Raw genomic sequence first — 25668 nt, 5'->3', positions numbered from 1 at the left:
GGGCACTTTCTGCCACGTAATAGACTTGTAAGCCACGTTTTCGTTCTGTCTGCTCGCAGGCCTTAATTATAAATACATCCTTTTACTTTAATGTCACTTCGTGACTTTCTTTTGTCACAATAATCTGCTAAATGTTACATTACCTGTGAAGGTTTCTTGTAGATTATCTTTGCAAATTAATAAAGCATTGACATTTTCATTATACCAGCCGAGGTGCCCAGTGGGTGCTGGTTTGGTCCTTCTTTTCTGTCTACTAATCATGGATTTCTTGGTTTCGTTTGCGTTGTATAGGACGGCCGCTGGCTACGTTCCTCCAGTATCCCGGCATTCTCTCTATCCGGGACACGTCACTCCTGGCCTGGACTACAGAGATTTGTCATGGCTGCTGTTGAGCTGGCGGTGAGGGGGAGGAGCGAGACACAGTAGCACAGCCGGCGGTGGTCCGGACAGAAGAGCTTGAGCGAGACGGGGTTTTTGGGAGCTGAAGTGAAACGGGGGCGGGAACAACTGTCTTCCACTCACCGTGAAGCGGATATGGACAGCTCCTCCTCCTGGACCTGATACAACCAATGACACTTTCTGGTCAGACTTTGACAAGGTGTTGTTACCCCATCTTCACAATTACCTCCGGGGTGACAGGTGCCTGCTACCTTCCCCAACATTCTTTCTGACGTCAAATGTCTGGGGACAGCTCTTCCTGCTGTGGATTTTTTTTATTGTTTTGATTTTGCTTCAGTAATTTTGTGATTGTTTAGACTGTCAGATGGCTACTCGTTCGTGAGGGTTTGGCCTGGGTCTCACTGCCTCTTTTCATATCTGTCCATACCTGATCTTCAGTCTCTGCCATGTCTTCCTGGTTGGGAGGCCTAAGCTCTGGTCTCGGCCAGTCCTTGGGACAGGTAGGCGGGAGCTTGTCCTCCATTACTGGCCAGATATCCAACTTCACAAAAGACATTCTACTGGAGGGAACGGAAGAAGCACCAGGTAAGGCATTCTGTTTATTAGCACAGTTGTGCTCTGCCACACTTCTGCTTTGCACATTACGCCCTGCTCATAGCATGTCCTCACTACTCTTCTTGTGCCCTGTATCTACTGTCCTGCCTGCCATATGCACTTGCTCCACTTTGTGCCGTGTTTCTCTACCTTATCTTCGGTACCTGACTTGGGTACTGTGCTCTTTGGCCCTGTGACATAATGAAACATTAGAGGGCCCTCTACAAAGTAAGGCGAGGAGGATTGGGGGCACATATAGACGTAGGAGAGCCAACAAATTTACAGGGAGATCCGAGCCCATGGTCTAGCTCGGCTCTTAGAGCCAATTCACGAGATCAGCCCTGAAAATGTATGTACATTATGCAACAAACATCAGGCAAAATAAGATCAAGTCTCTTCAAAATTCAAAAAAGTGTATTTAACGTGGAAGCTTTGACACTAATGCTTCACATTATAATAATGCACTGAGAAGAACTTATTAAAAGTGATAGTTTTTAAACATGTGCCATTAGTGAACTAAGAGACAAGATATGTCACCTACATTATTATGAACCAACATTCTAGTCTATTACATTGAATGCATTAGGTTTTTGTATTTTCTGGTACTCTGAACTCACATATTTGAAAGTGATTTCATAGGCTGTAATAAAGAGTTTTGGTGAAATAAAATATTTGACTAAAATCACACAATTTATAAGTGGGGAAGCAGTGCTTTAACCAGAATTCACTTTGTTCAAATCAGGCAGCAAATGTGTATCTATGTGTCTTTCCTTATATCAAGGCTTTGTTTTTGCCTCTTTATTCATTTTTCCTATCTGCGAACTCTACCCAAAGGTATTGGAGAGCTTTACATGAGCACCAGTTACATTACACTAGGTCACATTCTTTGTTTACAGGCACAGGCAAATTAAGGTATTTGCCCAGAAATACAGGATATTGAGCTGACTAAGATCTGGGCCCAAATTTACAAAGACTTTGCTCAACACAGCAAGACAACCTGCTACGCTGCGTCAAATGGAGAGAGCAGGAATTCGTCATATCTACTAAAATAAGGTGCATTCCTGCTCGCTCTCCCTGTGCTGTTGCACTTGTGGCTGCCACGCCCCATTTTCCTCTTTCTATTTGTGCTGCAGAATACAACACAAAGCAAAACCAAAGGGGATGATGGACGGAGTATTGAACATTGCAAGCACTCACCCCCAGTCAACAGATCTGGGTTTAATCTATCATCATTCTTTAGCTCACTCCGCCACCCGAGTTCAGACATGGCCATATGCAAATCAGTCTGACCCTGTGCCTCATGGGAACAGTCCAGCCTGAACTGCCAAGCCATGTCTTCCCTAGTCCGGAAACAAGCATCCTGGGACCGGTTTCTGGCTAATCAGCCGTCAACAGCCAGGCTAGCTTGAATCCAGTGGCAAAGTGAGCAAGAGACCCACATCTGGGTATACCCTGCCAACTTAGGGCGGACAAAGCAAAACCAAAGGGGATGGTGGACAGAGAGTTGAACATTGCAAGCACTCACCCCTAGTCAACTGATCTGGGTTTAATCCATCATGTTTTTGCAGAATACAGCACAGCACATGGAGAAAGAGGAAATAACAAGGAGAAATACACTTATTTCTCCTCGTGACGCCTCACCTAGGAAGGCGTAGCATTTTGACACTTTCCCTGGATTACTAAAATTAGTAAATCTGGAAATGCACCAAAACCCATGGGTGGATGTGTGAGAAAAAAAGCACCCACACTTTACCGATGGAACGCCTTCCCTATGCACTGCCTTACTATGCCATGGAGAGCCACGCGAGGTGGCTCTGCATGGCATAGTAGAGGGCAACACAATCCCTTGATAAATCCGGGCTCTAGTTCCCCATTTACAATTTTTCGGTGATACGCCCACCTATAGCCACATATTCAACTAACTGCCCTGCCACTGTATGCTTCCTTCCCCGCAGTATGCTAACATGTTTGGAAAAATACTTCTTTAAAACACTATTTATCAATATAATGAAAGCATGAGATGCTAGCTTTTTCTTTTAATCACTTTATTAGAAAGCCACATTGCTTGAATCAGTATTCTTAAGTTTTATTGCCAGTAATCCGATTTCCATTACAAACTAATGGGATAACTCAAAATGCTGTAGGACCTGGGTGCAGTTTGATAGATAAAACAAAAAGGTCCAAATGGAAACCACAAAAATTATTTGCAAATGAAAACATTTTTCAGAAAACTGACAGTAAATTAACTCTTGAAATGTTTTGGAAACTAAAGTGATCAAAAAGAAGAGAGCAGAAAAAATATATAACACCAGAGCCACAGGTTATGCAAATGTCACACGTATTGAAGTTAAGTATATATATATATATACATACAGAATTCACAATGCAATGATTGCTCCATCATGCACAAAGGGTGTTAATAAATGTGCTTGTGCAAAGTGACAAGTGGTTAGATATATATATACAATAAAATACTGAAAATGTGAGTTGCAGTTCATGCAGGTTACTGCATACAGCCGTTCTGTATTTTCAGGTCAGTGACTTATTCTGTTTCCTTATGGTAGACGTGGTGAACTTTAATCAATTAGTTTCCTCCTCCGGGATATTGATTCAGTCTATCCATATGTTAAAAAATAGTCGACGTTTCGACCCATGGAATACCCAAGGCTGTTCAAAATCTTACTAACAGGTCTTCATCAAGACATAGATGAGAGGTAACCTACGGTAGCAATATCGATTAGTTGGTGAACAATAAAATACGGAAACAGACATGCAGAATCGTCTCCTGGGGGTCAAGTGTCCCACAGGTTCCTAAATGTCATCTTTTTATAAGATGTGTGTGTGGCAGCCAATCAATAAAATAGGCCTTTCTTCAAACTTGTAGGCAGGGCAGGTTCTCTTTGCTCAAATCAAAAGATAAAGGGTAGGAGAGCCCTTCTTTGCATATCCAGAATGGGCTCTCCGGATACAATGTATCTTCTCCGTCACGGACACACTCAGGAGACCAGGCCGCATACCTTTCTACGTATTTTATTGTTCACCCATTAACAGGGAGATCGATGTTGCTACCTTAGGTTGCCCCTCATCTCTGTCTTGATGAAGACCCGTTTTGACTCTGGTGTTATATATTTTTTCTGCTCCCTTCTTTTTCTTTTTAATTACTTTACAGTTCTCAAATCATTTTTTGAATTATTGTATTATCATTTTTCTGAAAAACGTTGTTTTCATTTTCAGATTTTCGAGGATCCCGTTTGAAGCTTTCACTATTTAGATTTCACGTTGCTTCAGCAGCATGATTATCTAGAGAAGAGGAACAACTAAAGCATCACCCTCCTCAGAGCTTCTTGGCAACACTAATATAATGCCTTGGGGCAACCCAAGTATCATCTCAGAGTAGGGAAGGCTTGTAAATAAACAAAGTATCACCAGCATGAGAGCTGCGTGCTTATACCCTTATAATGCACGATAACTAGATGTACATTACTTTAGAATAGCTTTCAAAATATCCTGACCATTTGTTATGCAACCAATAGCACAACTACTGGAGGACGAAACAAATCCGTTGTTATATTCTACATATTTTTATGGCGTGCCCACCATTAAGCAGGATAACCTGATGCCTCAAGAAGGAGGAGCAGGCCTACCTGGGGCCTGTTGGAAAAGCCAGGTTTTCAGTTTATTACGAAATTCGAATACTGAGCTAGTGGATCTGATGTGCACTGGGAGGTTATTCCAGACTTTAGAAGCCAGGTATGAGAAAGCACACATGATGCATCTTCTCTTCAGATAAGGGAGCGAGTAGGAGGCCAGCCAAGTTCAGGTTTCTGGTTGGGGAGTGGAAGCTGGTGTGGTTGTTCAGGTAAGTTGTGCCTTGATTGGACAAGGTTTTGCATGTTTGAGGAGCCTGAAGAATGCACGTTTGTGAACTGGGAGACTGTGGAGTATTTTGAGATGTCAGACATGTGGGGTGGAAGTTTGTGTCAGGCTGCTGTGTTTTTTAATGATCTGAAGTCTCATGGTGAGATGAGCAGTGATGCCGACATACAGTGTGTTCCCTTCGTCCAGCTTGCTGGTGATCACAACTTGTGTAACGATTCTTCAGTGTTGAGCGGTATCCTTCTGAAAATGTTTTCGAGTAGCTTGAGGGTGTGAAAGCAAGAGGAGGAAGCCTTATCAATTGGCTGGTCATTGGGAGTTGACTATCTACCACTATTTCTAGGTTCCAGGCTTGGTTGGACAGGTTGGGTGTCAGTACTAGTTCGGATGGCCTCCAGGCTGAGATGTCTTTTCCGAAGAGAACCATATTTGTTTTGTTGGAGTTGAGCTTCATACAGTTGGTCTTCATCCGGTTGGAGATTTCAGACATGCAGGCGACAAACTTTGTCCGGGTATTGTGGATGTCGTCGGAAAGGATAAGCGGTGTCCTCTGTATACGAGATGATGGTGATTCTGTGGGTTTGGATGATGTTAGTAAGCTGTGTCATGTAGATATTGAACAGTGAAGGACTAAGCGAGGATCCCTGGGGATCTCCGCAGATCAGTATGACAGCTGCAAAGGTATACAGGGCCAGGCTGATTCGACTGGCTGCACCCAGTGAGGAAGGAGCTCATCCATCAGAGAGAAGGTCTGCGTATGCCAGTTTCACGGAGGCGTTATGTGAGGATTGGGTGGGAGACGTCGTCAAATGCGACTGTGTGGTCAAGAAGGATGAGTGCTACTGTTTCTCATTTATCCATGATCAGCCGGGTGGCAACGATGAAGGTCGTCTCAGTGCTGTGACTGAATCCTGATTGAGAGGGATATAGGAGGTGTTTGTAGGAGATGTGGTTGGCTTGTCATTTGTTGATGTGTTTTTCCATGACTTAAACCAGGTAGGGAAGCAAGGATATCAGTCTGTAGTTACCCAGAGTCTTCAGGTCTGTGGTGGTTTCTTTAGACCATGTTTCCAGTTATCAGCGTAGGTAACAGTGGTTAGGAAGCTGTTGAGTATTGAAGTCCTAATGGAGTTGAGCCCTTTGGAGAAGATGACATATGGGCAAGGGTCTAGTGGTGCTCCCACGTGGATGGAGCAGATGGTGGAGGTGGTTTTCGTCAAGGTGATAGTGGATCAGTAGGTCATGGCATTTTCCATAGTGTCCTCATCCGGTTGGGGAGGGAAGTTGTATGAGGTGCTAATTTTGTCACTAAAGTAGTTGGCGAGCTGTGTTTAGTGATCCTGCGATGGAGTGACGGTTATGGAGCTCACACCGGTGGAGGTCAAGTCCTTCACTGGAAAAGTTTCTTTGATATTATTAGAACTGTTCTCAATTCGTTCAATCATCCTTTAATCCAGTCAGGTTTCCACCTTGTTCCCCGTGTTTTTGATCCTTGACTTTTAACACCCCATTCTGAAACCCTGTGGTGGTATGCAGGCTGCATTGTAATAGCTGTAACTATAGTTGTGCTGGTTCAACTGAAACCTGTAGTCGACAGGTCATTTACAGATATCAGCAGCAAGAACACCAACTGCCATCGTAGCTTGCAGAATGCATACAGATCTCTGCAGCAGGCCCATTAATCCCTTTGTTTTAATGGATTTGAATCACGAGACCTTCAGGCCGTGCACAGCACAACAGCTTTCGAGTAAACCCTGAACTGCAATATGTGATTTGAAGCATGCAAACGGCAGGTTGCTCACATCTTTGAAACAAATACTTTACCTTCTTAGCTGTCTTAATAGGGGTTGACTATGGGAACCCACACAGCTCTCTTCAGACGGTGCATTAGCAATTTGAGCAATTCTACCAAGACTAAAACTTGTGACCTGCAGGTTGCAAAGACATGTCTATACTTATGAGCTAAGATAATGGCTTGGAACTTGTGATGTGAAGATTAAACACTCATGTCAGCTAGAATTTCAACAACTCACACCTTTCATGCAGCATACAAAGCACCCCCTGTATCTCTAGAGCTGGAATGCTTTTTGTTATGTTATGTTATGTTATTCGGAATTTATCAAGCGCACGGTCACCCAGGGGTTTCATGGCGCTAAGTGAGACAGATGGTCAACAATACCCTAACAGTGCGCTTGCTTGAATAACCAGGTCTTCAGAGCACCCCTGAACTCCGTCAGCTTAGTGCAGTTCCGGAGTGACAGGGTTTTGTCACACTACTTTATGTAGTTATTTATTTTCACACTTGTATAGACAGATACATTAGAAAACGTACATAGCACATTTTATAGTTAATTACCTTTAGGTAATAAACTGTTTTATTATCACCCAACTCTTTTTGTTGACCTAGGAAGGATTAAAGAATACGTTTATGTATTTATATTCAGATCAATGATAGAGCTGTGTAACAGCTGAATTAACAAGCGGAGCCATCACAAGGGCAAAGCTCATGCTTCAGTTCCCTATCAAAATTCATTGAGAACAATTTCTTTTTGGAGTATTATAAGGACATTAGAACAGAGATACTAGTACACTTTCAATTCAGTATACAGCTACCTAGAATGTGGAAGTTTTTGCTACTGTGCTTAACGTGCATGGCATTGCAAGAGCGCTGTGGATGATTCAATGCGGATGGATCAGTTTATGCTTGGTGTGGACAGAGTTACAATATAGGAGCTCTGTCGATATCTCAATAAAGCGGTAATGGTGCATTGCGCAGTTCCATTGCTAGAGCTATGCAGATGTAGGAGTAAATGATTGTTAATTTAGGGGTGTGGAATTTTATGAAATACGTACTCGCATAGGGGACTAGATGCTTCAGAAATCTACTAGTCCTATAAAAAAGAAACTAATGGTACCATGCAGTGAGGTGGCAAATTTGACAGCATTCTCATTATTTCTCTACCGAGAACACTAAAGTTTTTAAAATAGTAAAAACGACTCAAATGTTATTGCTTTATTAAGCCTTTCTTCGTGTGCAAAGTGTTTGAGCTTCACTGGTCTCCGAAATCCAAATTAACTACTGTATTACCTGATCCATGTCTCCCCTTTGCACAGCATTTCATAGTAATCTGTGGTACCTATCTGGTTTTCGAGTGCTTTTGTTTCACGTTAAAACGTTTCTTGTCCACTCATTTGTTTGTTTGCTTTCGATCACTTCATTTTATGTACAGTTATTTTTTACATCTAATTTCCATGTTCTACATATACAGTCTTGTAACACCCTTTACCTCTTTGGCCTCCATTCATTAGTTTCTTATTTTATTGTATCCCTTGTTTCATAATAAATTCATCTCAATTTTTCTTTTCAATAATAAGATATCGGTACATGGTACAAGGGAGGACAAATGTGTTGTGAGAGCTTTGTAGCTCTAAGGGCGGTTTTTTCAGTGTCTCAGTACAGAAATATCAGTTTGTTCCGCAGAAGGATGGCGCTGCATTGTGAGAGCTCTGTGGACCCCTTATTACTAGGGGTAGCTGATCATGAGCCAAATCGGAAGTGCTTGATTGATGTCTCAGTGCTTGGATAGCATTGCTTTGGGCAGATCAGAAGAGCTTGCTGCACATCCCAGTGCTAGAACACTTTTGTATAGGGCAGGCCAGAATACAATCAATCAAAACAATTTTAAAGCACGCTACTCACCCGTGAGAGTCTTAAGGCGCTAAGGAGGTGGGGGGGAAGCAGCTACTGGTCGAACAGCCAGGTCTTGAGAACTCTCCTGAAGGTCAGCATGTCCTGGGTCTGACGCAGGTGGGCGGGGAGGGTGTTCCATGTCTTGGCGGCGAGGTGGGAAAAGGACCTGCCACTGGTGGTCGTTCGGCGGATGCGTGAGACGTGGCGAGGGCGAGGTCAGCAGAGCGAAGCTGGCGGTTCGGGGTGTAGAAGGACAGTCGTTTGTTGAGGTATGCTGTTCCGGCGTTGTGGAGTGCTTTGTGAGGGTGGGTGAGGAGCTTGAAGGTGATCCTCTTGTTGACCGGGAGAGCCAATGCAGATCTCTCAGGTGGGTGGTGATGTGGTGAGGGAGTTCGTGGATGAGGTGTGCGGAGGCATTTTGTATGCGTTGGAGTCTCTTCTGGAGTGTAGTCATGGTTCCTGCATAGAGGGCGTTGCCGTAGTCCAGCCTGCTGCTGACGAGTGCTTGGGTGACCTTTCTTCTGGTTTCAGTGGGGATCCATCTGTAGATCTTGCGGGGAGTGCGGAGGGTGTTGAAGCAGGAGGAGGAAACAGCGTTGACTTGCTGGGTCATAGAGAGCGTTGAGTCCAGAATGAACCCCAGGTTGCGTGCGTGGTTGGTGGGTGTCAGGGAGCTCCCAGCGTGGCCGGCCACCAGGAGTAGTCCCATGCGGAGGGGGTGGAGCCGAGGTTAAGGACCTCCGTCTTGTCTCAGTTCAGTTTCAGCCAGCTAATCTTCATCCAGTCTGCGACGGCCTTCATTCCCTCGTGGAGGTCGGATTTGGCGGTGGCCGGGTTCTTGGTGAGGGAGAGGATTAGCTGGGTGTCGTCAGCGTACGAGACGATGTTAAGGTGGTGTGCTTGGGCTGAGGGATGATCCTTGGGGTACGCTACAGGTGATCGCGGTGGCTTCGGATGGGAAAGGGGGAGGCGGACTCTCTGGGTTTTGCCGGTGAAGAAGGAGGTGATTCAGTCCAGGGTCTTGTTTTGGATCCCTGCATCGAGGAGGCGTGTGTGCAGGGTGTGGTGGCAGACGGTGTCGAAGGTGGCCGAGAGGTCCAGGAGGATGAGGGCCACGGTTTCGCCGTTATCCAGTAGGGTCCTGATGTCATCAGTGGCGGCGATGAGGGCGGTTTTGGTGCTGTGATTGCTGCGGAAGCCAGATTGGGAGGAGTCCAGGACGTTGTTCTCCTCCAGGAAGTTGGTTAGTTGTCTTTTGCCGGTCTTCTCAATGACTTTTACCGGCAATGCCAGCAGTGAGATGGGTCGAAAGTTCTGGAGATCCTTTGAGTCCGCCTTGGGTTTCCTGAGTAGGGCGTTGATCTTGGCATGTTTCCAGCTCTCTGGGAAAGTGGCGGTCTCGAAGGAGCTGTTCATGATCTTTCGGAGTTGGGGTGCGATAATGGAGCTTGCCTTGTTGAAGATGTGGTGGGGGCAGGGGTCGGTGGGTGAGCCGGAGTGGATGGTGTTCATGATTTCGATGGTGTCGTTGACGTTGTGCCAGGAGAGCAGCAGTTTGGTGGGTGTTGAATCAAGGGTGTTGGCGTCTGTCGTCGGCATCTGGGTGTTGAAGCTGTTGTGAATGTCTGCGATCTTGCAGTGGAAGAAAGTGGCCAGGGGTCGCAGAGTTCTTGTGACGGCGGTACGTCATTGGAGCTGGACCTGGGGGTGGCGAGTTCTTTCACGATGTTGAAGAGCTCTTTGCTGTCGTGTACGTTGTTGTTGATGTGTTCCTTGAAGGAGGTTCTTTTGGCGGAGCGGATGAATTGGTGGTGTTTGCGTCTGTAGTTCCTGAGGGCTGCGTGGTTGTCTGGTATCTGGTCATTGCGCCACTGCTTCTCGAGTCTTCGGCGAGTGTGCTTGGAATTCTGGAGGTCGGCATTGAACCAGATTGCTCTTGAGTCGGTGCGCCTGTTGGAGGGTTTCCTGATCGGGGCGAGGGTGTTGGCGCAGTTGGCGATCCATTGTCTGAAGTTGTGGGCTGCCGCGTCTGTCTCGGAGGGCTCGGGTGGAGGGTTTCGGGCGAGTGTGGTAATGAGCTGGTCTTCGGTGACTTTTTTCCATCTGCGGTGTGGGATACATTACGGTTGGTTGTGTGCGGTGTGTTTCTCGAAGGAGAAGTGTATGCAGTGGTGGTCAGTCCAGTGGAGTTCGGTGGTGTGGCTGAAGGTGACGTGGTCGCTGGCAGAGAAGATGGGGTCAAGCTTGTGTCCGGCTGAGTGGGTGGGTGTCGTGATGAGCTGTTAGAGTCCGAGGTTGGTGAGGTTGTCGGTCAGCGTTGTGTAGTTGCTGTCGTTGGTGTTCTCGAGGTAGAAGTTCAGGTCTCAGAGGAGAATGTAGTCTGTGGAGGCGAGGGTGTGCGTGCTGATGAGGTCGGCAATGGATTCGCTGAACTGTGGTCGGAGGACCGGTGTCTGTAGACGAGAGTTCCTCTGAGGGTGGTGGTGTGATTGACGTGGATCTGGAAGTGTAGGTGTTCGGCCATGCTGAGGAAGTCTTCGGTGTTTGTTGAGATTCTGATGGCGTTCCTGTGGACGATGGCGATTCTTCCTCCCGGTTTGTTGTGGTTTCGGTCCCTGTGTGTGATCTTCTAGCCGGCTGGGATGGCTATGGCTATGGCTATGTCAGGATCCGAGGAGGTGTTCATCCAGGTTTCCGTCAGGAAGGCGACGTCCGGGGCGGAGGAGTCGAGCAGGTCCCAGAGTTCGACGGCGTGCTTGTGGACAGAGCGGGTGTTGTAGTATGCAGCTGAGATAGTTGTGGCCTTTGGTGTTGGGATGGGCAGGATGTGCAGGTGTGCGCTGGCTGGTGTATCTGCAGTTTCGGCGGGTGAAGGGTCCATGGGTGAGCTTCGGGGTGGCCTGGAAGCAGGTGGGATTATGGCCGGCGTTGAGTGCGTGGAGGGTGTTAGCACGTAGCGGCGTCGGGTCTTGTGGTGGTCGTGGGGGCCTGGGGGTCTGGCTCTGGGCGCGGTCCAGGCGCAGATGGGCTTGCCTTAGGCACGCCTTTGGCGCGACCGCACAGCGGTCGCCATAAGAAGGGGAGAGGGGTGGGAGCAGAGGTAGGGGGTGGGAGCGTTTAGGATCGGGGGCGGGGCCGCAGGGGCAGCACCGTTGGGACAAACAAGGCACAATAACAGTGAATGCACAGAAGATAACAGTGAATTAAAGGAATGAAAGGAAAAAAACGACAGGAGCACTATAAGGGCACACGAGGTACAGGGGGTGTGGGGGGAGCACCTACCACGGACGAACTGCAGGGGTTTGAGCAGCGGCGCCGGGACGGGCTGCTGGCTCGAACCCTGGTACGGAGCAGGAGGCTGGAGGTCTGGCTGAACGGCGAGGCTGCAGGGAAGAGTGCTATCCTTGAACCAGGTCAAGGATAACAAGAGCATTGCTCGGAGCATGTCTCGGTGCAGAGATAGTTGTGCATGGGACAGGGTAGGGCAGACATGCACTATGTGATATTAGTGCACATGCCAGTGATAATAAGGTTGTGTAAGGGGTAGAGCAGTATAGAAGTACTCTGAGTGCTCTGTGCACATCCCTGTATTTAGGATAGACGTGCATTGTGAAAGCTATAAGTACAATGTGATAGCTTTTCCCATGACACTTTTATACGGGAGGGGGGGCACTATGTTATTTATTTAACAACATTTGTTAAGCGCAACTTTCAATCCAGAAGAAGTTTCTTGGCGTTGTTCGTCACTTATTGCCATCCCTATGTACTGCCTATAAAGGAAATGCACTCGAGAACCTTCAGCTGACATCTTGCTACTCTGAGTTATTTTTTGGATGTACCATGTTACTCCGCATACTTTTACTCCGCATACCGTTACAACGCGACTTTTACAACGCATACCATTACAACGCATAGCGCTTTGGGGTGCTGGATAGTGGTAAGTATAATTTACTATTCTAACTCCAGTCCCCGTGGACCCTAGGGAAGGTGTTGGATAGTAAATTATACTTATTCCCTATCCTAGAGCGCCCCCCAGCGCAATGCGTTGTAATGGTATGCGGAGTAAAAGTCGCGTTGTAATGGTAGTGCGGAGTAAAAGATGCGTTGTAACGGGTGTATACCTTATTTTTTTAATTGTTTGTATGCAGCTGGCTAATCTGGCCTGATCACTATCACTCAAAGGCGTTATGGGGGCCCGTCTTGTACCCTGACCCTTTTGACTTGCTTGTGTCCTCTCTTCTGGTTGGAGCCTACTCCCTGTTGAACCGATTGTGGCCTGTACTCCTCCCGAGCCTGTCTAAGGACCACGTCCATCTTTCTTCATTTGTGCTTGTGTCCATTCACATAGTTGTTGTCCCGCTATGCTCGCTGCTCTCTACTTGCTGCTCCCCCTTTAACCTGGCTTGCCCGCTAGTTCCCTGTGCTGAGGGCTTTGCCTGCATCCTGCTTGGAGATTGCTCTAGCTTCCCCTCTGGTGCCCTATACTGATTTCACGACTCATGACCTACGTTGGCTTCTCTACTTGTGACCTACTTTGGATGTCTGCATTTGTGGTGCCCTTGCTGCATTACTTAGGCTTTGCTCTCTTTGGCCTGCACTTACCACCTCACGTAGGCACGGTCTGTTTTTATTGATTTCTCTCGTTATCAGTTAAAAAGCCCGTAAAGCAGAAACACCGGGAGATCCCCTCAGGGGCTCCACGATATTGGACCCGCTGTTTCTCTTCCTGCAGTGAGGCAAAAGAGAGAAAAACAAATGCTTGAGATTTTTAGTGATTTAGTTCAGGTTCCAGTTTGTCACTTGAGCTTCGCTTCATCTGACAACTTGGTCGTTTTTTGTATCAAAAGAGTTAGTTCTTCGGAAGTGACAGATCTATGCTTTGATTTCTACACCTCAACCACTCTTTAAAACTCTGTCTAACTGTTAAATTTAGAATACCTTTCAGCTATTGTATTGATCTGATTGCTAACACTGACAATGGCTCTCCTACCCCATCAAAGCAGTTTTGCCGCTCTTCATACAGATGTTTGCATTTTATTTATTTATTTATTTAGAGTTATATATAGTGCAAACATGACCCATGGATATCAGAGCGCTTCACAGTTACATGAGGTACAGTTTAGGGTTGTATGATGGAACAACTACAGTTTAAACAACAACTCCTTAACCACTACTTAGTCTAAACCACTAAAGTTCTAACAACAACTATCTTTTACAACTACTATGCCTTTGCCTCGCTTGCCTTTAACCCATTAATGTATCTATTTTACTGGTAAGTATAAACCCATATGTGTGTGTGTGTGTGTGTGTATGTATGTATATGCCCTTCGCTGTGAATGCGTTGTAAATTGAATATTGGTAAGTATTAACACTATATATACACACACACACCTATACTCACTATTAATGTTTTAAAATCCCTTTCCACACAAAAAACCTACACCCACCCCACACCTTTAAAATTCCCCTTCCACCCAAAACCCTATATCCACCCTAAACCCTACAAATTCCTTCTCCACCCAAAAACCCACACCCACCTTAAACCCTAAAAATACCCTTGCAATCCCAAAATCCCATACCAACCCTAAACCCTAAAATTACCCTTGCCACCCAAAATCCATACCCACCCTAAAATGACCCTTGTCGCCCAAAAGCCCATACCCACCCTTAACCCTAAAAATATAGTTATCACCCAAAAACCCATACCCACCCTAAAATTACCCTTACCACACAAAAACCCATACCCACCCAAAACCCTAAAATTACCCTTGCCACCCAAAAACCCACACCCACCCGAATCCCTTAAAAATCCCTTTCCACCCAAAAACCCATCCCTACCCTAAACCCTAAAAATAGCCTTGCAATCTCAAAAACCCATAACCACCCTAAATCCTAAAATTAACCTTGCCACCCAATAACTATGTCCACCCTAAACCCTAAAATAAACCCTTGCAATCCCAAAAACCCATACCCACCTTAAATCCCATATTACCCTTGCCACCCAAAAACCCATACTCACCCTAAACCCTTAAAAATACACCTGCAACCCTATATATACATATCTATACACACACATATATATATATATATATATATATATATATATATATATATATATATATATATATATATTACAAGTAATACTTACCTTTAATACTTACCAAAATACTTACATTTTAAAGTAATTTTTTTTACTGCGAGTATGCCTTTACCTTTAATGCATTTACAACAAAATTCAAACACGTTTTCACATAGTAAACACTATTTTAGAAAACGGTTTTCTAAACTTATTCTGTTAAAAAACAAAACATCCACTCTACAAAACCATATAAAATACAGCCATCCATCATTTTAGCGCAATAGTAATACCTCTTTCATATACAATCCAAGAGTGCCATCTACTGGCCAGAGGTAGTTGTAAATGCATTAGTGATTAAAAGACTTGTGATTCAGGTTCAGTCGTTGTTAAGGAATCGTGGTTCAGGCCCTTCGCTGTGAATGAGTTGTTGTAAAGGTCGCTTCCCACAGTTTTAGAGTATAGCATCAGTAATATATATAAGATTCTGGTACATGTCTTTCTTAGTAGTTTCAACAATAACTATTTTAGGAACTGTTTAGTGTACAAGGTGTAACAGTATTCCTATACAAATGGTTCTGATGGGTCTTTTTCGTAAGTTCAAAGCGGTACAAAAGGGGGTGGTGATGGACGGAGCATCTGAACCAATCAAACACTCAGTCAAAAGATCTGGGTTTAATCCATCACCGTTCTTTAGCCCACTCTGCCACCCCAGTTCAGACATGGCCATATGCAAATCAGTCTGACCCTGTGCCTCATGGGAACAGTCCGGTACAAAAGGGGGTGGTGATGGACGGAGCATCTGAACCAATAAAACACTCACACCCAGTCCAAAGATCTGGGTTCAATCCATCACAGTTCTTTGGGCCACTCTGCCACCCCAGTTCAAACATGGTCATATGCAAATCAGTCTGACCCTGTGCCTCATGGGAACAGTCCGGTACAAAAGGGGGTGGTGATGGACGGAGCATCTGATCCAATAAAACACTCACACCCAGTCAAAAGATCTGGGTTCAATCCATCACAGTTCTTTGGGCCACTCTGCCACCCCAGTTCAAACATGGTCATATGCAAATCAGTCTGACCCTGTGCCTCATGGGAACAGTCCAGCCCGAACTGCCAAGCCATGCCTTCCATGGATCGGTGGTGATGGACGGAGCATCTGAACCAATCAAACACTCACACCCAGTCAAAAGATCTGGGTTTAATCCATCACCTTTCTTTCTGTGATGGGCGCCTCATCAGATCCAATTAAAATCACACGCGGATCTCGTCAAGGGTGTCCTTGTTCTCCACTATTATTTGCTTTATATATAGACCCCTTTATTAGGACAATAGTGGAGAACAATGACATCTGGGCAGCTCAAACCAGGGGAGGAGAAGTAAAGATCTTAGCATACGCAGACGATCTTGCTATAATAACATCTAATCTTGCGGAGGCAGTTAGGGTGGTAGAAAAAGAGGCTGAAAAATTCGGGGATGTTTCAGGCTACTATTTGAACAGGCAGAAAACCATGATCATTAAAAACTCAATAGTAGACCTGGTTGATAGTAGAGATTACAGAGAAGGCGAGATACCTAGGGGTGGAAATCACAGCAAAAGTGGAAGATGTAGTACAATGCAACCTGGCGCCGTTACTACTTAAGACCAAGGCAGACTTCAATAGAATGAACAACCTCCACTTGACACTACTAGGAAGGTGCAACGTGATTAAAATGATGTTTTTGCACAGAATGTTATATTTTTTCAGATCAATCCCAGTGGAAGTTAACAAAAATTGGCTTTCTGCCTTTAACCTAGCTATTTCCAAGTTTTTATGGTCATGGAGGCACCCACGGAGAGCTTTGAAGTATATGACTCTGCCCAAAGACCGGGGGGGGGGGGGGGTGGTTGGTCCCAGATATTCAGATTTTTTATTGGGCTGCTAATCTACAACAGATGTCCGAACTGTTGGGTAGAGGATATGCTAATGACCAAGATGGATCCTACCCCTCCATATACAAATTATTGCTTGGGGAAGAGGCCCACGGCTGCTTGACGCGGCACATTGATCTTGCTTACTTCAAAAGAGTAAAATTCAAGGTTCTGCTGGGTGCTTTTAAAATTTGGACCTCGATTAGGAAAAAATTGAAATTAAATAGGATACATAGGTATACGCCTTTACAAAACAACCAACTGTTACCAGAAATCTTTCACGATGGCTATATGGAATCTTGGAAGGAGAAAGGGATAAGGCACATTGGGGACTTAATAAGGGACAGCAATATTCTGTTGTTTGCTTTAATTAAAGAAGAATTTGGTGTGGGGAATAATCACTTTTTTTAAATATTTACAAATTAGGGACTTCCTTTTCAAAAAAATTATCCTGGGCCATAAAATTCCACTATTGGAGGCAGTCTTAGGAACACAGGGGGCATCATTCTCTAAGCTTTATACATTACTTAATGATATAATGGAGGATGATCTCGCCAAGCACATGGATCAATGGCAAGAGAAGGTCCAAGCTGACCAGGGGGTCTGCGAGGATTTTTTAATATTAAGCTCTACTGCAGCTATCTCAGCTAATATTCATGTTCAATGTTATAAAACCTGGTTTAACTTGTATATCACTCCAGAGCGGATTTTCAGGTGGGGAGGTACCTCCGGAATCAATTGCTCCCGTTATGGAGAACTGGCCGTTGATAGTGTGCATATTTTTGCTTCATGCCCCTGTCTATTGAGTCTAATTGGGAAAATGGGCTATTATGTTAAACAAATAATGGATAGGGATATTGTGTTATCACCACAGGTTATACTGTTGGGTGTAAGCAACCAGGGTCTGCCAACTCCCAAGAAGACGCAACTTTATATTATGATGGCGGTGTTTAGGCTTACCATAGCGACAGTGTGGCTTGATAAAGAGCCCCCTTCAGTTCATTGCTGGCTGGGAAAACTGCTGGCTACATACCGCTGGGAGAAAGAAATATACAAACGCAGAGGATTAAGAACCAGAAAAAAGGGGCTGATATTTGGGCTCCAATTAGCTCATGGACTAATGAATCTATGTTTTAAGCTTGTAAACTATTAAGCAGACAATTAGGTTAAGCGGTCCGTTAGGTTAGGATGAAATGGTAGGAACCAGAAACCGGTTAGACTAATAGGTATTAGTTAATGGATAATTCTGGGTATAAACTAAAAATGAACTGAATCAATTTAAATTAATCTAATATAAACTTTGTTTTGTTTGTTTTTTGTTTCTGTTTTTCTTTTTTGGAATGTGATCTCCTTAGGTTCCGGGAAGTGGGTGGGGTGGGTTGGGGGGGGGGCGAAAAAGGGGGTAAACCGGATGTATATTTTTTGTGTTTTTGTGTTTAATCATACGGTTTGGCTTTTAGTTGTCAAAAGTATGTGTACTGTGTTATGATTTATTTGAAAATGTTGGATAAAAATAAAATATTTTTAAAAAAAAGGAAATTATTTGTATTTTTGATTCATGATTTCCTTGGAGCAGCCTTCTACTTGCCTACTTTAAGCTGTCCCTTAAGATTCTTTATTACTCTTTGACTTGATACCAGATTTAGCAGTCAGTTATCATGGGCACTGTTTCCATAGATAGTATTTCATGCAATATCGTAATGCATTGGATTGTTGTCTTGGTTTGTGTGTGTTGAACTGATCCACTAAGAGACCTGACGGCTGTGAATTGTAGATTAAATGCCCAGGTGTAAATCGTGCAAATGATGGCATATAGTGAGGTTGCCACAAAGGGATCGCCAAACTACTGTTGAGAGGCACTGTGCTGTAAAGTGTGGATGGTAAAAGGGAAGTTAAGTCCTATACTTTGAAGGCGTGGAAGTTTATTAATGACCAAACATTGTCTGAATTGGGTACCTGCGCCCATCTCTAGTGTTGATGAGAAAGGGGAGGATTAAAATAACTGCTATTTTACAGCTTGCTGTGGCCTAATATTTTTTAAGAAGAGTAGGGTTAGTGCTTATTTACATTTGGGGGGAATTTCCTAGTTCTTACTGAAGAATTCTAGATCATAATGCCCTAGTCAAGTGTATTAAAGGTGCAAAATGCTTTAACATCACGTAGGACTTGAACTCGAAGGCCAGTCTGTTGGTTTTGATCATTGTTGCTTGTTGTAGATAAAATACCCATTTAGCGAGGATTGAAGGAATAAGTGAAATCTGCATCATAAGTTTGAAAGTTAAAAGCGATATTGTTTTGATAAGTAACCTAACTTCTCATAATTGCATCTTTGGTGGTTACGATTCCCTCACACAACTTTAACAATTGGAAAATAAACTTTGTTGCACACCATCATTTTTCGGGAATGGAGCAGCCATTGTACTTATATTTTAAATTATGTTTGAGGATGCGTTTTTAGGTCGAGGCTAGGCAGCGCACACGCTGTCTCTTCGAGATATGCTGTATTCGCTCTGTGAGCTTACAGCCCACCCATAGGCTTGCTATTTGCTGTCTCCATTGTCACTATGCTTTTAGTTCTTCCTATTTGTTTATGGCATGCATTAGTCATGCCTACTTTAGTGTTTATCCCTCCCAGAGAGCTTCGACCAAGTACAGTATCACTTCACTAATTACTATTATAGCATGTGTTTGTCGAACTACTTTTTTCTTTTGCTGTGGCTTGTGTTTTAGGATTGTTGTGTTATTGGGATTTCCGAATACGCTCAGCCGACAGCTGTAAATCATGTCCTTATATTATTTATTAGTGTTGTAAACATAATGTTATTATTCAGGAGAACTTCACAGTTTCAAAATGGAGCTGTTGGTGATTCAGTTTTACCTGTTTTTCTTATCACAACTAGTAATGCATGACTGCTAAATACTAGTAAATCAGTGAAATATAACCTTGGAATGCTATAAAACCTGTATTTAAAAACATCTATTTGCTGTGTGTTGGCCCACATGAATTCATGTACTACATCTACACTGTACTTTGCAGAGGAGCATTACCTGTGCCAATATGGTGGCCACGGCTTACACACACGTCGGTTAACTTTAATTCTCTAATTAGACAAGACGAGCATTTGATAGCTGCACCCTTACACCAGAGAATAATTTGCCTTAACATTGTGCTGCCGGGTGACGGGATTGTCGCATGATTATACTGTTTCAGTCAGATCCGACGAGCGCCACATATTCAAATACCAGGCAAACACTATGTTTGTTTGTCCTCTGCATCTTTACACAGTAGTATAACCTGCTTCAATATGGCGCTACTGGGGACGCGCTCATCAGTTGATGGTACTTTTTCAATTAAGTAGAAGCGCAGGACAGCCAAATATTTCAATTCTAACAACATGGTGTTTGTCTGAGCATCTGCATCTTACCGATCGCAAGGACGCCGGTAGGCCCTGGACTTGAGGAAATGAGGTAAAGTCATTGAGATTTGGCTGTAACCTGAATTCCTATAAATGATCAGAGCCTAGTTAAGCCATAGTATTGAGGGGGGCAGTGGTAGGAAAAAACTAGGAGGGGAAGGATATAGTGTTAATCATGTACCTTTTCAGTGTCTGCCCCAAGGTATCCCTTTGGCTGTGTATGATTAGTACCTAGAAGGTTGAAATTGTGACCTGTACCCCTCTATCTGAATGGATCCACACATTTTATGATGTGGAACTTGGACCATGAGTGGGTTAACTATCATCTCTGGTCAGGCAAAGGACAGCTGAATCATTCCTTAGGGAGCAATTCTTAGGTGCCCTTATCAATTTCCTTTATTAGGATGTACTGTCCACCCAAAGTGGGCCTGATTGGGGTTCCTGTGAAATACTGGAAATCTCAAGTAATGTTACCATAGTCCATAAAAGATAAGATCTAGAAATCTGTGTAATAAGTACTTTTGGATGTAAGATGTTACAGCCCGCCCATAGGCTTGCTTTTTGATGTCTCCGTTGTCACTTTGCTATTTTTTCTTTCTATTTGTTTATGGTGTGCATTTGTCATGCCTCCTTTAGTGTTTGTCCCTCCTCGAGAGCAACGCCCAAGTACAGTATCACTCCATTAGTTACCATTATAGCATTTGTTTGTCAAACTACTTTTATCTTTTGCCTCGGCTCGCTTATTAGGATTGTTGTGTTTTTTGGCCATCCGAACGTGCTCAGCTGATGGCTGTAAATCAAGTCCTTATATTAGTTCTTCTCAGGGCCCCCAATCACCCTCCTCCAGCTGTCACTTGGCCGTGGCTGCTTACCCTGTGCTTCTCCGACCATTTCATACCGCTAAAAATTGCATTTTGGCAAGGCATTACAACTCTTTAAATCGTGAGGCGCTCAGTGTCTGCTTGAAGAGCCATTTCCCTTGAAGTCTGCTCTGCCTGTCCCCGCGCTGCCCTGCTCTTAGCAACCACCTTTGGCTGGCTCTTCCCTGCAAGAATCCGCCGCCTCCTAATACAAAATACATTTCCGCAGCTTCTGAAGGGTTATATGCCTCGGCTGACCATGCCTTATGTGATAACGCTTGGCTTTCATTGCGCCACATCCATGAGGATGTGCTTGTGACACAACTGCATATTAAACCAAACAATTACTACTCATTGCAACATAAAACCATGCTGGTCGTTGGGTAGTGGCTTTCGTAACAGTAATCCAACACTGTCCCAAGGAGAAAGGTTATCGTGGCCAATATATACATTTCTGATGTATTTAAACCGCTGCGTGTAACTCATCAGCTACTTCAAACCGCTAAATTTATAATATACGTGTGCACATCTCTCCTGACATTGACACAGCTCACAAATAAACTATTTCTTTAGAGTTAGGAGAGGTAGAATGATAATGGGTGGGTTTGCTTAAAAGTGTTTGAATATTTTTGGAGGGTATAGGGGGAAGGAAGTGGGGTGTTATAGAGGGATTGCTTTCCTATAAAGTTTTTAGGTCTCGGCTGGCTATAGCAGTGTGCATGCGCTACTCTCTGCATTCGAGAGCTTCTTGAAATCAATACGGTTCAGGAAGGGGCCATGAAGCCCCGCCCATGATTCCTATTGGCTTGCGTCATAGTGCATGAGAAAAGGTGGCTTCTCATTGTAAAGGAGGCTTCTTAGTCCCTCCTGGTTACCACCCTGTCCACTTTTGGCCCCTCCCACGGGGACTGGATCTTTTACTGGCAGCGTTATACGGGATGCTTTAATTAGTGTGTGAGCACTATTTTCTTTACTAAACAATGTGGGAGTATGGCGTCGCTTGCCCACACAGCACTCACTGGACAATATATAAAGCAACCGAGCGCGCTGTCCGTGAAGCGGCGCTGCGCTCAGCTTTAAACTTAAGCATTTGCAATGCAATCGGACCTATAGCATTGAAAATGCTTGTTTTAATGTTCCCCTTACACGCTCCCAATGACTTCTTTACAACTTAAATGGTACACAGTAGCGAGCTGCATCACACTGTCTCCTCCGGGGACTGTTTTGGGGTGCCTATCACCAGTTTACTTTAATAACTAATGCAGAGCGCATTGACAATTTACATACTTCCATTCTACAAAAATGCTCTTTCGTGTGTACTACGTTAACATTTAGGTGCTAGATCAACCAAATGGTGTTAGGTATGCACAACTGCAATTTTACATTACTCATGGTTTGGAGCATACGAAAAAAAAGAAACTAAAAACATCCGAGGTTCGGGTGTGGAAATATTTATACCTTTTACACACAAAGATTTTCATTTTAAACACTTACATTTTTTATTTGCAGAGTTTTATATAGGGCGAACTAGACCCGAATCAGGTATCAGAGCGCTTTACATATTTTCCAGTTACGTTACATGAGGACACACTTTCATTTTAGGCACGGGGAGATTAAGTGATTTGCCCAGAATCACAGGAGGTTTTGGCGTCGTTACCGAGACTCGAACCCAGATCCCCAGGTCCGAGGTCGAGCGCCCTAGCCGTTAGGCCAACTCCTCTCCCCTAATTACCAAACATTACCAAAACCCTTTCTTTTGCTCAGCTCACTCCTCCTTGGTCTCCCCTACTCACCCCCACCCCCCAAAAAGAAAAATTACCCAACCGTCACTTTAAATCTACATGCTGTTAACACCTCCTCGGACACTTCCACATACTTACATACAAACACTACTTTAACAACTCTTTCAAGTAAGCAGACGGGCGCCACCACAGTAACACCAGTCATGCACAGCACCTTTCACTGCGGTCGCGTTTGTTTCAACTTAGTTTTTTCCCGAAATTCATGTTTAGCAACACTGAGCATAATGCAATTATATAACATAAAGCAGTTGCGGGTCACTTAACACAGGGCCATAATGTAGGCAGCCTTAATTTAAGAATAAAAATGCAAAAACGCGGGGAAATTTACTTTAATATTGAACGTTTGCTACAAGTTAGATGGGACACAATAGTGAGCTGCGTTACGCTCTCTCCTCCGTTGCGTTTGTACACTTGTTTGTGTGTGTGTGCCCTTAAACCAGCGCTGTTGAATGCCTTTTTCGCACACCCATGTGTATATATTTTAACAACGCACATTAAGGCTGTCATGTGCACTCTGTGGTTAGTGAATGTGGCTGCGACCCTGTGTAAATGTAATGATTGTGTTTTATGAAGTTGTTTGTGCAACACCGCTCACAAACTCGTGCCACACTTTTTAGGTCGAGGACTCCGTTGCACTGCTGTAAGTAGTGTGGACGGAGCCCGAAGATTTTATGTTTCTTAGAGGGGGCTTGGAACCCGCCCCTCTTCTCCATTGGCTGGCCTCGTAAATGCTGGCCAGCCATTGGAGTAGAGGGGCGTCACTCCCTTTAAGCCCTGTCTTTTTCGGATTCTGGGCGTGTTTTTTAGGTTAAATTTCGGAGCTTTGCGGCAGCCATTTTTTAGGTCTCGGCTAGAAGCGAGCGAAGCTCGCTTTCGCCAAAGACATATAGTTAGCGTGTCAGCTTTCCAGGAGGACAGCACTGGCCGCGCGCGGCGATTTGTTAAGGTCACGCGCACGAGAACGCGCTCGCGGCCAGGTGCTGTCCTCCTCGAAAGCTGCCTCCCTTCCCCGTGCAGGGCGGGCCGCCGCGCTGCCTGCGGCGACCCGGAAGCATTGCCGGCCAAACCGGAAGTAGGTGCTGTCCTGCAGAGCACCGCTTTTCAACTCTCTGCTCCTCATTGCCGGAGACGGCTTTTTTTTTTTAAATGTCTCAGCTTCTCCTTTGCAGTCCAGAGAGGAGAAAGCTGGGGTTAGCGGAGTCCGAAGGGTCAGGTGCAGAGCTGAAGCTGCGGAGTAGCTCCCCTGGTTAGAACTGTGTTTACGAAAACAAGCGAGGGGGAGGGGGGGGGGTTGATGCATGGGCGCCAATGTGGAAACGAAGGCTGATTATATATATGTTGTTGTATAATATTAATTAGTAAGTGGCGCTAACATCAGGAGGTTACAATGCTGTTGGTTTCAACAGCACTGTAGCTTTAAGAGGCTGGGCGGGGTTGTGTGAATGCATGTTCCGATACTTCATCTTTCAGAGTAAGGCATAAATACATCTTCTGGTTATTTAACTCAGTCCTGTTAGCCTGCGTTTCTGCACAGCTAGCATTATATTATATGATATCAAACTGCACCTCTGCCTTTTTTGGTTTCTTTACTAAGAGAAAATAATGGTCTGTGACATTTTGATAATCCTGCATCACCCTTGTCAGTCGCAAACCTCCGATTATGTGATGTCACATTGAAAGCGTGGTTCCTTTTCCTGTCCACGATCATCAGAATGTTTGCTTGTATAATGTCATAATGGGGGCGTGGCCAAGATGGCGGTGTGAGCAGACGTGCTTTCTCGGGCTCCCGCCGCCGGCTGCCGTTTCTTAGCACAATAATAGCTTTTGGCCCGGCCTGAGCGCTCTACTGGGGGCCTGGAGTGACCGCAGCAGAGGTGGAGTGCTGGAGTGCGGCGTGGCCAGTCGCCGACACGTAATCCCTGTTTTTTCTGCCCAGACTGCGGCGGCCGTTGAGGCCTGTGACGAGCGGAGAGGGGGAAGCGAGGCCGTGGTGGGCGGAGCCCGGACGCCGCCTCGGAAGCACCCGAAGCCGGCGGCGGTAGCAACGGCAGGCCCGGCCCGCGCTGTGGAGCGCGAGGCCCCCTGGGATCCCTGGACGGGGGCTTCTGCGGGCCTGCCACGTCTCCTGATCGCCTGCGCTGCACATCCTGGGACGCCCGCAGGCGCTGCCAGACCCGGCCGGTGGGGCGTGTGGAGGTGCCTGGCGGCCGACTCCAAGGCCTGAAGGTGAGGAGCGGGAGTGAGCGGGCGGCCCCCCCAGCGCAGTGAAGCAACGCCGACGGAGCGGGGAGCTCAGAGCGCAATCGGCGCCCATACCGAGCCCCTCACGGGCTGAGTGGCGGCTCCCCCGCCATAGAGCCTGGTGACACCGGGGGACAACAGACGGGCGCCATTTTATGACTCTGTTCGCCCTGCCTGGCCCTAGCCTTGCGGTCTCCCCCAGTTGCTGGCCCTCCTCTGTGGCTCTGCCCTGCCACCAGGAGCCCAACGGACTCGGGCTGGACGCTGATTTGTGGGGGCAGCGAGGGGCGGCGAAGGATTGGTGGCATAGCGGACACCTGCTGGTTGGCGGACATAGAGGGGCGCTCCCACGTGGTGCTGGTCTCACGGGGCCTCCAGCATCGGCAGTTCTGTCGGCGACCTCCAAGGCTGGTGGCCTGTACCCGCGCGGGATCCCAGAGCGCGGTCTCCTACCTTGCGACTGGGCCGTGGTGACGCTGAGCCCTAGGCCGCCTAGTTGCCTGACCCTGAGGCGTGGCCCGCACTTGGGGCCCGGAGCCCCGTGACACCTGGAGAGCTGAGCGGGGACAGCGGGGGTGGAGCTGTGACTGCGCCGGGCCCTCGCTCGCTGGGTGGTACCTGCCCCAGCACCGATCTCGACAGTGAGGAACAGCTGCCGGGGGCTGCCCGGGCGTCCCCTGCTGACTAGCCCCCACTCGCAGCCCGGCCACCACGGCAAGGGGTCCAGTGCAGCATGGCTACCGGGAAGAGCCGAAAGGGCGGCACCATAAAGGAACTCTTCACCCCTACCACCTCGGG

General features: G+C 45.8%; 1 protein-coding gene across 1 annotated transcript in view; it reads left to right on the top strand.

Annotated features, from left to right (window-relative positions):
* The first annotated feature begins 315 nt into the window (after positions 1-315).
* The window catches only part of TRIP11 (thyroid hormone receptor interactor 11), a 441702-nt gene continuing 416349 nt past the window's right edge, over positions 316-25668 (top strand). The window contains exon 1 of the mRNA XM_078660069.1: positions 316-984. Coding sequence (XP_078516195.1) covers positions 846-984 — 139 coding nt within the window. The 5' untranslated portion in view covers positions 316-845. The remainder of the gene's footprint in view (positions 985-25668) is intronic.

This window comes from Lissotriton helveticus, chromosome 9, assembly GCF_964261635.1.
Source record: "Lissotriton helveticus chromosome 9, aLisHel1.1, whole genome shotgun sequence".
In the NCBI taxonomy this organism is placed as follows: domain Eukaryota; kingdom Metazoa; phylum Chordata; class Amphibia; order Caudata; family Salamandridae; genus Lissotriton; species Lissotriton helveticus.
Note: the sequence above shows the minus strand (reverse complement) of the source record. Positions and strands in the feature narration are given on the sequence as shown.